We start from the raw sequence: 15,042 nt of genomic DNA on the forward strand, positions 1-15,042 counted from the left end.
GTCGACGGGGACTCCACCTGCGTGGCGGTCGAGACCGGCGCCGCAAGTGGCGGCGGTGTCGAAGGCCTCGGCACCGGGCTAGAGCTCGCCGGCGCCACAGTCAACGGCGCCGAGGGCGCAAGCACCCCCGGCGCCGGCACAGCCTGGCGCATCAGCCCTTCCAAGATTCCCGGAAGGATGGCTCGGAGGCACTCGTCCAGGCCCGCTGTCGGGAAAGACGGGGGGGCCGGTAGAGGCGTCGGTGCCGGAAGCTGCTCGGGTCCAGGAGACTGCACCGAAGTGCTGGGACCCTGACGTGTCGGTACCTCCACTACCGAGGGGGACCTTTCCTCTCGACGTGGACGCTTCGGCGTCGACTCCTCTCCGGCACCGAGGGCCAGGCGCACCGATGGGGACCGATGACGGTGCTTTTTCTGTTTTTTGCGGTGCCCGTCATCGGCGCCAGGTGGAACGGAGGAGGAGGAGGTCGATCCCCCTCGGTCTCGAGGGGCCGGGTCGGACAGGGTTCGGTCCCGAGGGCCATGAGCAGAGGGAGTGACCGGGGCCGATTGCCCACGCGGCCTCTCACCCCTACCGTCACCGGAGGACCGGCGGGCCGACGGGACCTGTACTCCTGGGGTCGATGCCATCGGTGCCGATTTCGCGGACATCGATACCGGTACCGAAGAACCGGCCGTCGATACCGATGCCGTCGAGGTCGACGTCGAGGGGCCGGCGCAAGTTCCAAAAGACGGTCCCGAAGAACTTGCCTCGCAACCTGAGTCCGTTTCCGGAGACCAAGACACAAAGAACACGACTTGATATTGTGCTCCGGCCCGAGGCACTGGAGGCACCAAGCGTGGGTGTCGGTCTGCGAGATAGCCCGGCTGCACCGACCACACTTCTTAAATCCACTCGGGACCTTCGAGGACGTCGGCGAAGTTAAAGTCGTTGATGGTGGCGGTAAATCACACCTCGAAAAATAAATCGACCGCGCGGCCACAAGGCCGCAACGCGACGCCCCCACTAGAAAACGAGGGAAAAATTAAGCGCGTTCTCTCTCTTTTTTTTTTTTTAAAAGGAAAAAAAGGTTTGGAGCGCGCGGCAACAAGAAACAGAAATTTAGCGAATTCGTGAACAACGCGACGGTTTTCCGGGGCTGACAAAGAGAGAGCGGCGACGCACGACTCTCTCCAGCGCGGAAAAGAAAAGACTGGCGGGAACGGTCGCGCACGGGCGGGAAGACGGCCGCGCATGCGCGGTGGGTGTGCCCTGCGTGCGGACCGCCCGCGAAGCTTCTTCCGGTTGGTGGGGGCTGCCGCGGACGTCACCCAGTCGTGAGAACAAGCAGCCTGCTTGTCCTCGGAGAAAATGGTAGAGTATTATAAAGAACAAAATTACCTAGCGTATACATAGGAATGGATTAACAAGACAAAGCCAACATGGATATAGCCAAAGGAAATCTTGCTTCACCAATCTGCTACATTTCTTTGAAGGGGTGAATAAACATGTGGATAAAGGTGAGCCGGTTGATATTTGGGCTCATTTTCGAAAGAGAAGGATGCCCATCTTTCAACATAAATGTATTTATTTTGTTACATTTGTACCCCGTGCTTTCCCACTCTTGGCAGGCTCAATGCGGCTTACATGGGGCAATGGAGGGTTAAGTGACTTGCCCAGAGTCACAAAGAACTGCCTGTGCCTGAAGTGGGAATTGAACTCAGTTCCTCCGTTCCCCAGGACCAAAGTCCACCACCCTAACCACTAGGCCACTCCTCCACTTCCATTGGAAGATGAGCGTCCTTCTCACAGGGTCGTCCAAATCGGTATAATCGAAAGCCGATTTTGGACATCCCCAACTGCTTTCCGTCGCAGGAATGGCCAAAGTTCAAGGGGCGTATCGGAGGCATAGCGAAGGTGGGGCTTGCCTAATACTAGAACGTCCTTGACCCATAATCGAAAGAAACAAGGATGTCCCTGACGAACACTTGGATGACTTTACCTGGTTGTGTTTTTCTTACGACCAAGGCACAAAAAGGTGCCCGAAATGACCAGATGACCACCGGAGAGAATCGGGGATGACCTCCCCTTACTCCCCCAGTGGTCACTAACCCCCCTCCCACCCTCAAAAAACATCTTTCAAAATATTTTGTGCCAGACTCTATGCCAGCCTCAGATGTCATGCTCAGGTCCATCTCAGCAGTATGCAGGTCCCTGGAGCAGTTTTAGTGGGTACTGCAGTGCACTTCAGGCAGGCGGACCCAGGCCCATACCCCCCCTACCTGTTACGTCTGTGGAGGAAACAGCGAGCCCTCCAAAACCCACCACAAACCCACTGTACCCACATCTAGGTGCCCCCCTTCACCTGTAAGGTAAATGGTAGTGGTGTACAGTTGTGGGTAGTGGGTTTTAGGGGGGGGGGGTTGGGGGGCTCAGCACACAAGGTAAGGGAGCTATGTCCCTGGGAGCATTTTATGAAGTCCACTGCAGTGTCCCCTAGGGTGCCTGGTTGGTGTCCTGGCATGTCAGGGGGACCAGTGCACTACAAATGCTGACTCCTCCCACGACCAAATGGCTTGCATTTGGTCGTTTCTGAGATGGACGTCCTTGGTTTCGATTATTGCCGAAAATCAGAAACGGTGAAGTCTAGGGTTGATCATCTCTAAGGATGACCAAATTTCAGGATTTAGGCATCCCTGACTGTATTATCAAAACAAAACATGGACCTCTATCTTGTTTTGAAAATACAGGTTTGCCCACCCCTGGATGGGGACGTTTTGCGAGGACGTCCTCATCAAAACTTGGACATCCCTTTCGAAAATGCCCCTCATTGTGTATCTGGGATTTCAGAAGGCACTTAACAAAGTACCTGATGAACGACACCTGAGGAAATTAAAATACCATGGGATAGGATGTAATGTCCTATTATGGATTAAAAACTGGTTAAAAGAGAGAAAACAGAGAGTAGGGTTAAATGGAAATAGGAATAATCAGTGGTGTACCTAGGGTAGTTGACACCTGGGGCTCATCATTTTTTAACACCCCCCTCCAAAATCCAGTACTTGGCATACTGAGAATACAAAACACTCAGGACCTATAGAGCAATTCTACCATACCATAAGCAGTAATTTCTATGAGTCACATAAGGAAAAGGAAAGCATCTTAAACACTACAGTGAGCACTAGAACATCAATTCACCTATTGTAAAACGAAACCAGACAGAATAGTACAGATCGTCGATCCTGCACAGTCAATGCCAACTGAAAGCCACGTCTTTTTCACAAACACAGATACACCCTAATCCACTATAGAATAAGTAATCATAAACTTTCTATTTAGACAAAAATTAAACTGAACCCCCGATGCCAGACTCTGCATACAATGCAACACCACAGAAACAGAAAATGTCCCCTAGTACTGTGCAAAATATAAAGAAAGCAAATGTAAAATTCACCACTTTACAAATTAACAAATACAAATAAAACAAACATAGAAAATAAAAATACCATTTTATTGGACTAGTACATTTAGCTTCCAGAGGCCAAAATCTCCTTCCTCAGGTCAATACAGTATAGTGTGTTACAGTGTCCTAACCTGACCTGAGGAAGGGGGTTTTGTTCTCCAAAAGTTAGTCAAAATGTATTAAAATTAGTCCAATAAAAAGATTAACTTATTTCCATGTTCTATTTATAAACATTTATTAACACAGCTACAATACTGCTTTATCCTAAAGCAAAAAAATACATTTTATTTACAGTTTGTTGTCTCTGGTTTCTGCTTTCCTCATCTTGTTTTCACTATCTTCCTTCCATTCAGCATCTGTCTTCGCTCTCTCCCTCCCACCCAGTGTCTGCCTTCTCTCTCCTGTCCCCTCCATCCAATGTCTGCCCTCTCTCCCTGCCCCTTCCATCCACTGTCTGCCCTCTCTCCCTGCTCCTTCCATCCACATCTGCCCTCTCTCTCCCTTCCATCTAATGTCTGCCCTCTCTCTCTCCCCCTTCCATCCACTGTCTGCCCTTTCTCTCTGCCCCTTCGATCCACCATTTACCGTCCATCTCCCCATCCATCCAGGGTCTTCCCTCCCTCTCGCTCCCCTTTCCATCCAGGATCTGTCCCCTCTCCCTCTCTCTCTGCTCCCTCTTTTCCGCTCCCAGTTCCAGCCCCATTATCCCACCTGCCCCTAATTCCATCCCCACTACCCTATCAGTCCCCAGTTTCAGCCCCACCCCTTCTCTCCCCCCAGCCCGAGCTTCAGCCCTAGCCACTTCACCCTGTCCCCTTTTCAGCCCCCAGTCCACCAGTTTCAGCCCCCAATTTCAGTACTAGTCCCCTTATCCCACCTACCCTCCTTTTCAGCCCCCAGTTCCAGTCCCCTTCATCCACATGCCCTGTCATTAGGGCCCCCCTTTTCAGCTCCGGCCCTATTCTCTCACCTGCCCTCCTTTTCAGCCCCAGACCCACTCCCACCTACCCCAGGCATGGTCCTATTCTCCCTCTTGCCCCCTTCACAGACCCCAGTTCCAGCTCCAGGCCCCTTCTCCCATCTGAGCCCCCCCCCCGACCCAGTCCCCTTCCTCCTTCTGAGCCCCCCCTCCCCGACCCAGTCCCCACCTGCCTACCCTGAGCTCCATCGACAGCCCTCTTCTTTCTGCCACCCGGCCTTTAAAAAAAATCTCTGAAGCGGCGGCGCAGTGCCTCGCGTCTGCGTGTAAAAGAAGCGGATCGCCTCGTCGGGCCTTCCCTCTCTGTGTCCCGCCCTCCTCTGATGTAATTTCCTATTTCCGCGAGGGCGGGACACAGTGAAGGAAGGCCTGACGAGGCGATCCGCTTCTTTTACACACAGACGCGAGGCGCTGCGCCGCTGCTTCAGAGATTTTTTTTTTTTTTAAGGCAGGGTGCCGGGTGGCAGAAGAGGGTTGTCAACGGAGCTGAGGGTAGGCAGGTGGGGACTGGGGAATGCGGTGCCAGCGGCCTTTGGGTGGGAGCAGCAGTGGAAATGGAGCACCCCCCTCGTGCTGACACCCGGGGCGGACTGCCACCACCGCCCCGCCCTTGGTATGCCACTGGGCATAATGAATGAGGTGATCAAATCTGCTGATGATACAAAATTATTCAAAGTTGTTAAATCGCAAGAGGACTTTATGAATCTGGGAAACTGGGCATCCAAATAGCAGATGACATTTAATGTGAGCAAATGCAAAGTGATGAATGTAGGGAAGAAAAACCTAAACTATAGCTATATGATGCAAGGGTCCCATTAGGAGTCACCGACCAGGAAAGGGATCTAGGAGTCCTTGTTGATGATACATTGAAATCTTCTGCTCAGTGTGCTGCGGCGGCTAAGAAAGCAAATAGAATGTTATGTATTATTAGGAAAGGAATGGAAAACAAAAATGAGGATGTTATAATGCTTTTGCATCGCTCCATGGTGCGACCGCACCTCGAATATTGTGTTCAATTCTGGTCACCGCATCTCAAAAAAGATATAGCAGAATTAGAAAATCTTCCATGGAGCAGAAGGGCAAGAACTCGTTTGATCTTGATTTTCAGTGTGAATACAGACCTTGAAAGTGTGGCCTCATGATCCTTCTGAATTTTAGGGTTTTAAGCAGGAGATGTCAGAAAAGTTACCACAGAGATAACTGGCTTGAGGCGGCCAAGTGTTCATAGCAATGTCGCTTTTTGATCATTTGATGTCAGCTCTTCCTACCATTGGAAAACAGAATTCACTAAGCATTGGATTGTTCACCCACTAATGGTTAGTTTTACCCTACTGATGATGTGATAGGGTGAATCGGATTGGTGGAGGGGTAGCATTGTATATTAACGAGAGCCTTGAATCAAATAGATTGAAAATTCTGCAGGAAACAAAACACTCCTTGGAATCACTGTGGATTGAAATTCCATGTGCAAAGGGGAAAAGGATAGTGATAGGAGTGTACTACCGTCCGCCTGGCCAGGACGAACAGACGGATGCGGAAATGTTAAAGGAAATCAGGGACGCAAACAAACTGGGCAACACAATAATAATGGGGGATTTCAATTACCCGCATATAGACTGGGTTAATGTAACATCTGTACACGCAAGGGACATAAGATTTCTTGATGAAATCAAGGACAGCTTCATGGAACAGCTAGTTCAGGAGCCGACAAGAGAAGGAAAAATACTAGACTTAATCCTTAGTGGTGCTCATGATCTAGTGCAGGGGGTAACGATACGAGGGCCGCTTGATAACAGTGATCATAATATGATCGGTTTTGATATTGGCATTGAAGGAAGTGAAACTAGGAAATCAAGTACGCTAGCGTTTAACTATAGAAAAGGTGATTACGACAAAATGAGAAAAATGGTGAAAAAAAGACTGAAAGGAGCAGCTCGCAGAGTAAAAAACTTGCATCAGGCGTGGATGCTGTTTAAAAACACCATCCTGGAGGTTCAGGACAAATATATTCCACGTATTAGAAAAAAGGGAAAAAAGACTAAACGTCAGCCGGCGTGGCTAAACAGTAAGATAAAGGAAATCATTAGAGCCAAAAAACAATCCTTCAGAAAGTGGAGAAGAGAACCAACTGAAAGTAACAGGATAGATCATAAGGAATGCCAAGCCAAATGCAAAGCGGAGATAAGGAGGGCAAAAAAGGACTTTGAGAAGAAATTAGCGTTGGAAGCAAAAATACATAGTAAAACTTTTTTTAGATACATTAAAAGCAGGAAACCGGCCAAAGAGTCGGTTGGGCCGCTGGACGAAAATGGTGTTAAAGGGGCGATCAAGGAGGACAAAGCCGTAGCGGAGAAATTAAATGAATTCTTTGCTTCGGTCTTCACCGAGGAGGATTTGGGGGGGACACCGGTGCCGGAAAGAATATTTGAAGCGGGGGAGTCGGAGAAACTAAACAAATTCTCTGTAACCTTGGAGGATGTAATGGGTCAGTTCAGCAAGCTGAAGAGTAGTAAATCACCGGGACCTGATGGTATTCATCCCAGAGTATTAATAGAACTAAAAAATGAACTTGCGGAGCTACTGTTAGAAATATGCAATCTGTCCCTAAAATCGAGTGTAGTACCGGAAGACTGGAGGGTAGCCAATGTTACTCCGATTTTTAAGAAGGGTTCCAGAGGAGATCCGGGAAATTATAGACCGGTGAGTCTGACGTCGGTGCCGGGCAAGATGGTGGAGGCTATTATTAAGAATAAAATTGCAGAGCATATACAAAAACATGGACTGATGAGACAAAGTCAGCACGGATTTAGTGAAGGGAAGTCTTGCCTCACCAATCTAATGCATTTTTTTGAGGGGGTAAGCAAACATGTGGACAATGGGGAGCCGGTTGATATTGTATATCTGGATTTTCAGAAGGCGTTTGACAAAGTGCCGCACGAAAGACTCCTGAAGAAATTGCAGAGTCATGGAATCGGAGGTAGGGTATTATTATGGATTAAGAACTGGTTGAAAGATAGGAAGCAGAGAGTAGGATTGCGTGGCCAGTATTCTCAGTGGAGGAGGGTAGTTAGTGGGGTCCCGCAGGGGTCTGTGCTGGGTCCGTTGCTTTTTAATGTATTTATAAATGACCTAGAGATGGGAATAACTAGTGAGGTAATTAAATTCGCCGATGACACAAAATTATTCAGGGTCGTCAAGTCGCATGAGGAATGTGAACGATTACAGGAGGACCTTGCGAGACTGGGAGAATGGGCGTGCAAGTGGCAGATGAAGTTCAATGTTGACAAGTGCAAAGTGATGCATGTGGGTAAGAGGAACCCGAATTATAGCTACGTCTTGCAAGGTTCCGCGTTAGGAGTTACGGATCAAGAAAGGGATCTGGGTGTCGTCGTCGATGATACGCTGAAACCTTCTGCTCAGTGTGCTGCTGCGGCTAGGAAAGCGAATAGAATGTTGGGTGTTATTAGGAAGGGTATGGAGTCCAGGTGTGCGGATGTTATAATGCCGTTGTATCGCTCCATGGTGCGACCGCACCTGGAGTATTGTGTTCAGTACTGGTCTCCGTATCTCAAAAAAGATATAGTAGAATTGGAAAAGGTACAGCGAAGGGCGACGAAAATGATAGTGGGGATGGGACGACTTTCCTACGAAGAGAGGCTGAGAAGGCTAGGCCTTTTCAGCTTGGAGAAGAGACGGCTGAGGGGAGATATGATAGAAGTGTATAAAATAATGAGTGGAATGGATTGGGTGGATGTGAAGCGACTGTTCACGCTTTACTCATACTACCCCTCTCCTCAAGACCCTTCACTGGCTCCCTATCCGTTTTCGCATCCTGTTCAAACTTCTTCTACTGACCTATAAATGTATTCACTCTGCTGCTCCCCAGTATCTCTCCACACTCGTCCTTCCCTACACCCCTTCCCGTGCACTCCGCTCCGTGGATAAATCCTTCTTATCTGTTCCCTTCTCCACTACTGCCAACTCCAGACTTCGCGCCTTCTGTCTCGCTGCACCCTACGCCTGGAATAAACTTCCTGAGCCCCTACGTCTTGCCCCATCCTTGGCCACCTTTAAATCTAGACTGATAACCCACCTCTTTAACATTGCTTTTGACTCGTAACCACTCGTAACCACTCGCCTCCACCTACCCTCCTCTCCTCCTTCCCGTTCACATTAATTGATTTGATTTGCTTACTTTATTTATTTTTTGTCTATTAGATTGTAAGCTCTTTGAGCAGGGACTGTCTTTCTTCTATGTTTGTACAGCGCTGCGTATGCCTTGTAGCGCTATAGAAATGCTAAATAGTAGTAGTAGTAGTAGTAGTACTAGAGGGCATGAGTTGAAGCTACAGTGTGGTAAATTTAAAACGAATCGGAGAAAATGTTTCTTCACCCAACGTGTAATTAGACTCTGGAATTCGTTGCCGGAGAACGTGGTACGGGCGGTTAGCTTGACGGAGTTTAAAAAGGGGTTAGATAGATTCCTAAAGGACAAGTCCATAGACCGCTATTAAATGGACTTGGAAAAATTCCGCATTTTTAGGTATAACTTGTCTGGAATGTTTTTACGTTTGGGGAGCGTGCCAGGTGCCCTTGACCTGGATTGGCCGCTGTCGGTGACAGGATGCTGGGCTAGATGGACCTTTGGTCTTTCCCAGTATGGCACTACTTATGTACTTATGTACATTGTTGCGATAGTAATCCTGCTCAGCACGAGAGGACCTGCAGGTTCAGACATTTGGTGTATGTGCTTGGCTGAGGAGCCAATGGGGCAAAGCTACCAATTGTGGGATTATGTCTGAATGCCTCTAAATCAGAATCCACACTAAATGGAACGATAAGCTACCCGCTTTAAAACGATGAGGGGGCTAAGCCACGACGAGTAGAAAAGGTACAGAGAAGGGCAACAAAAATAATAAAGGGGATGGGATGACTTCATTATGAGGAAAAGTTAATGAGGCTAGGGCTGATCAGCTTGGAGAAGGGGAAGAATAATCCAAACCATAGTTACCTGATGCTAGGGTCCATCTTAGAAGTCAGCACCCGAGAAAAAGACCTAGGTGTCATTGTAGACAATATAGTAACATAGTAACATAGTAGATGACGGCAGAAAAAGACCTGCATGGTCCATCCAGTCTGCCCAACAAGACAACTCATATGTGCTACTTTTGTGTATACCCTACTTTGATTTGTACCTGTCCTCTTCAGGGCACAGAGCGTATAAGTCTGCCCAGCACTAGCCCCGCCTCCCAACCACCGGCTCTGGCTTAGACCGTATAAGTCTGCCCAGCACTATCCCCGCCTCCCACCACCGGCTCTGGCACAGACCGTATAAGTCTGCCCAGTCCTATCCCTGCCTCCCAACCTCCAGTCCTGCCTCCCACCACTGGCTCTGGCACAGACCGTATAAGTCTGCCCCGCACTATCCCCGCCTCCCACTACCGGCTCTGCTATCCAATCTCGGTTAAGCTCCTGAGGATCCTTTCCTTCTGAACAGGATTCCTTTATGTTTATCCCACGCATGTTTGAATTCCGTTACCGTTTTCCTCTCCACCACCTCCCGCGGGAGGGCATTCCAAGCATCCACCACTCTCTCCGTGAAGAAATACTTCCTGACATTTTTCTTGAGTCTGCCCCCCTTCAATCTCATTTCATGTCCTCTCGTTCTACTGCCTTCGCACCTCCGGGAAAGGTTCGTTTGCGGATTAATACCTTTCAAATATTTGAACGTCTGTATCATATCACCCCTGTTTCTCCTTTCCTCCAGGGTATACATGTTCAGGTCAGCAAGTCTCTCCTCATACGTCTTGTTACGCAAATCCCATACCATTCTCGTAGCTTTTCTTTGCACCGCTTCGATTCTTTTTACATCCTTAGCAAGATACGACCTCCAAAACTGAACACAATACTCTAGATGGGGCCTCACCAACGACTTATACATATACTTATATGCTGAAATCTTCTGCCCAGTATGCAGTTGTGGCCAAAAAAGCAAACAGGATACTAGGAATTATTAGGAAAGGGATGCAAAATAAGACCAAGAATATTATAATGCCTCTGTATCGCTCCATGGTGTGACCTCACCTTGAGTATTGCATTCAGTTCTGGTCGCTGTATCTCAAACAAAATATAGCGGAATTAGAAAAGGTTCAAAGAAGTGCGACCAAAATGATAAAGGGGATGGAACTCCTTCCATATGAGGAAAGGCTAAAGAGGTTAGGGCTCTTTAGCTTGGAAAAGAGATGGCTGAGGGGGGATATGATCGAGGTCTATAAAACCAGGTAGAACGGGTAGAAGTGAATCCATTTTTCACTCTTTCAATAATTACAAATTCCAGGGGACACTCAATGAAATTACATGGAAATAATTTTAAAACAAATAGGAGGAAATATTTTTTCACTCAGACAATAGTTCAGCTCTGGAACTCACTGCCGGAGGATGTGGTAACAGCAATTAGACTATCAGGGTTTAAAAAAGGTTTGGAGAATTTCCTGAAGGAAAAGTTCATAGTCTGTCATTCAGACGGACATGGAGGAAGCCATTCTGGAGAGGAAATAGATCTTCAGAAGCTTAGCTGAAATTGGGTGGCGGAGCAGTTGAGGGGAAGAGGGGGTGGTGGTTGGGAGGCGAGGATAGGGGAGGGCAGACTTATACGGTCTGTACCAGAGCCGGTGATGGGAGGCGGGACTGGTGGCTGGGAGGCGGGAAATACTGCTGGGCAGACTTATATGGTCTGTGCCCTGAAAAGGACAGGTACAAATTCAAGGTAAGGTATACACATATGAGTTTGTCATGGGCAGACTGGATGGACCATGCAGGTCTTTATCTGCCGTCATCTACTATGTTACTATGTTACTATCAGGGTTTAAAAAAGGTTTGGAGAATTTCCTGAAGGAAAAGTTCATAGTCTGTCATTCAGACGGACATGGAGGAAGCCACTGCTTGTCCTGGGATTGGAAGCATAGTATGTTGCTACTGTTTGGGTTTCTGCCAGGTACTTGTGACCTGTATTGGCCACTGCTGGAAGCAAGATACTGGGCAGGATGGAGCATTAGTCTGACCCAGTATGGCTATTCTTATGGGATATATGATAGAGGTCTGTAAAATATTGATTGGAGTGGAGTGGAATGGGCGGATGTGAATCGGACTAGGGGCAAGCCATGAAGCCACTAAGTAGTAAATTTAAAACAAATCAGAGAAAATATTTCTTCATTCAAAGTATAATTAAACTCTGGAATTCATTGCTATAGAATGTAGTAAAAGCAGTTAGCTAACAGGGTTTTAAAACGGTTTGGACAAGTTCCTAAAAGAAAACTCCATAAGCCATTATTAAGATGGACTTGGGAAAATCCACTGCTTATTCCTAGGACAAGCAGTATAAAATCTGTCTTATTCTTTTGAGATCCTGCCAAGTACTTGTGACCTCTATTGGAAACAGGATACTGGGCTTGATGGGTCTTTGGTCTATCCCAGTATGGCAATATGTTTGAGGTATTTAAGAGGGTAAAGTCTTTGAAGTTTAAGGAGGTCTTTAAACAGGTGATACTACCAAAGTGTATGAGGGTAAATGACACATGGAAGAGATGTGTAAGTGGGTGATGATCTTGAAGTCTTTAGAGATGAACAAGTAAATCACATTTTGGAAGAAGACTTTCTTCTATGAAGATGCCCCCACCCTTACAGCAGATGAAGATGGTAGGGATGGCTAGGATGCTGATAGAGGCCCTGCACCACAGTATTCTGTTCCACCCCTGCCCCCCCCCCCCCCCCCCCCCCCCCCGTTACCTTAACTTAGCAGGAGGAAGTGCAATGACTCTGGGGCGTGCTGTGAGCACCACCTCCCCTCGACAGGCTTCAGTTAAGATATTCTTGAGTGTATTCTGCAACATGGATTCCATCAAGTCACTAAATACAGGCATCCTGCAAAGAAAGAGACAGGATGGTGAGCACATTAGACCATGTCAGTGATGTCAGCATCAGTCTACCTGTAAAAGAAACAGAGCACACCGGTTTTATTGAGAGGGGAGCAAGCTGTTTGTCACAGTTGGTTATCTTTCTATCTCCAGACATCCAGATACTAGCTAGGTAATGAGGCTCAGGGTTAAAGGCCTGTTTCAGTAGAACTGAAGTCATATGATGCAAAATTTTCCCCAGCTGCAAAGGAGTGAAATACAAACAGGCTTATGCTACGACCTTTGCATACAAAAGCACATAGTCTTGGAATGCGCTACCCAAGGCCCTGAAAACCATGAACAATCTAACCAGCTTCCGCAAAGCTCTGAAAACACCCCTCTTTAACAAAGCTTACAAAAATCACCCTCAATGATACTAATCATCCCCAAACCACCCAAGCACACCTAAAACACTTCACATAAGCCACCCAGCATCTGTCCATCTAACGCCTTGTTTACCTTAGCTCATGACCAACTATCTCTTAATCATGTACTGACTTTAGCTAACTCCTTGTTTACCTCAGCCCTTGATCAACTGTATTTTAATCATGTCTTGACTCTATCATAACTTTACTCTGTAAGCCACATTGAGCCTGCAAAAAGGTGGGATAATGTGGGGTACAAATGCAATAAATAAATAAAATGCTATTATTCAATCGAGGGTATAACCTTCTTCAGTATTCATTCCAGCTGCATTCCAGCCAGCATAACAAGGAGGTAGCACACCATTTACAGCTGTGGTCACAATATGTCAGAAAACACCATTTTATCTAATGTGGTCAAGTGTAGCACATCAGCGGTTTGCGTGTACTCCATTTAGAATAAGGAGCTTTTGTGCTTTAAATGGTGAAGCTCTAAGAGAAATGTTAGGCCTGATATTAAAAGCAAGTTTAACATTCATGGCATTTTATAATCTATACATGTACTTATGATCTTCATCCATATTCCATCCAAACTGCAACCCTTTGCATGCCAAGCAGTGTAAAAAGTACTTATCATCACATGATGGCACACACACAGCTGGTACACATATACAGGGGTGGAGGTTGGACAGAGCACGCATGTATATTATAGAACACAGTTCAGCTCAGTGGCGTACCTAGCTTGGCTGCCACCAAAGTTAGAGCACCACCCACCCCCTCCCTCCCTCCTTCCATGCAGTAAAGGGGTGCCCCAAGGGCATAGCCAGAGCTCACGGTGGGAGGGGGCCAGAGTCCGAGGTTGGGGGCACATTTTGAGTGCAGCTTTGCGGCCCCACTACCGCCACGCCTTGCCTCGCTTCCCTTCACCTCCTTGCAACTTCCCCTCACAAACAAATACGTTTGCTGGCGGGGGTCCCCAACCCCTTCTTCAGCGCCGGTCTCTGGCGCAGCCGCGTTCGCTGCCCTGCTGTTCCTTCTTCTTGCTCCTCCTGTGCAAGCGAGTGTCAGCGTGCACAGGAGGAGCAAGAAGAAAGATGAGCAGGGCTGCAAACCCAGCTGTGCCGGAGACTGGCGCTGAAGAAGGCTTTGGCTGGCAGGGGCTGGCAGGGGTTGGGGACCCCCACCAGCAAACGTATTTGTTTGTGAGGGGAAGTGAGGCAAGGCGGTGGGGGGCGAGTAGGCGAGGCGAAGCGTGGTGATGGGGGGGGGGGCGGCGGGGCTATAAGTTAGACATTTTATTCTAGACGTCTTTTATTAATGAATAAGCCTCAAAAAAAGTGCTCTAAATGACCTGATGACCACTGCAGGAATAAAGGAATGAGACCCCCTTACTCCTTCAGTGGTCACTGACCCACTCCCACCTCGCAAAGTAGTAAATGAAACAGTACATACCAGCCTCTATGACAGCTTCAGATGTTATGGTCAGTCCTATCAGAGAAGCAAGCAGATTCCTGGAATAGACTAGAGGTGGGTGGAGTGCACTGTGGAGAAGGTGATCCAGGCCCATAATCCACTCTCTTACACTTGTGGTGTGTGAGGAGCTATGGCGAGGGGGCTGGAAAGTTGGTAGGCAAAATGACTGGGGAGAGAAAACTTATCCAAAACCCCCAGGACCCAGAGGGCTTGGCATAGATTGCCTTCCCCTTTTAGGGAAAGCAGTCCTTCCCATTCCTCTGAGAAGCCGGAGGACTACAATTCCCAGCAGGCCATGGATAGAACACCTGACCCGGCCAGAAGGCGTGTTCAGCACTACAATCCCCAGAACGTCTAATCAGGAGGATATCATGCAGCTGGGAGAGAGACAGGAGGAGGAACCCGTGGACTGGCAGCCCTTAGAGGGAGGACAGGGGTTTCCTCAGGAGATAGCGTTAGACCAGGAATCTATGGAAGTCGCAGCTCTGGCCAAGGTGAAAGGGCTCACAGCACCTTGCTTGCTGGCTTGATGCGGGAGGGGAGAAGGTTTCTGGGAAAAGAGAAAAGAACCAGATAGAAAAGCTCAGCCCAGACCCATGTGTGAGGATACCAGGAGTTAGTGCTGGTAGAGATATGGGAGGGAGTCCCTTCAGCCTCTATTAATTCTCAAGAAGAGGTGTGAAGGAAAAGGGTTGAAGCTGAAGGCTCTAAAGTTGTTCTGGCAACTAAATGAACTTTGAAACTGAATGCAGTCAGACTGCTCTGCCCATAAATGAACTTTGATTGAAGCTATGTGCCTAATATTGAACTTTTGTGCCTATAAACGAACATTTG

General features: G+C 48.0%; 1 protein-coding gene across 1 annotated transcript in view; it reads right to left on the minus strand.

Annotated features, from left to right (window-relative positions):
• The window catches only part of LOC115459632 (cilia- and flagella-associated protein 65-like), a 221,962-nt gene that overhangs the window by 10,307 nt on the left and 196,613 nt on the right, over nt 1–15,042 (minus strand). The window contains exon 32 of the mRNA XM_030189437.1: nt 12,207–12,341. Within this exon, the coding sequence (XP_030045297.1) occupies nt 12,207–12,341 (135 nt within the window). The remainder of the gene's footprint in view (nt 1–12,206; nt 12,342–15,042) is intronic.

The sequence above is a fragment of the Microcaecilia unicolor genome, unplaced genomic scaffold (genome assembly GCF_901765095.1).
Source record: "Microcaecilia unicolor unplaced genomic scaffold, aMicUni1.1, whole genome shotgun sequence".
Classification (NCBI taxonomy): Eukaryota; Metazoa; Chordata; class Amphibia; order Gymnophiona; family Siphonopidae; genus Microcaecilia; species Microcaecilia unicolor.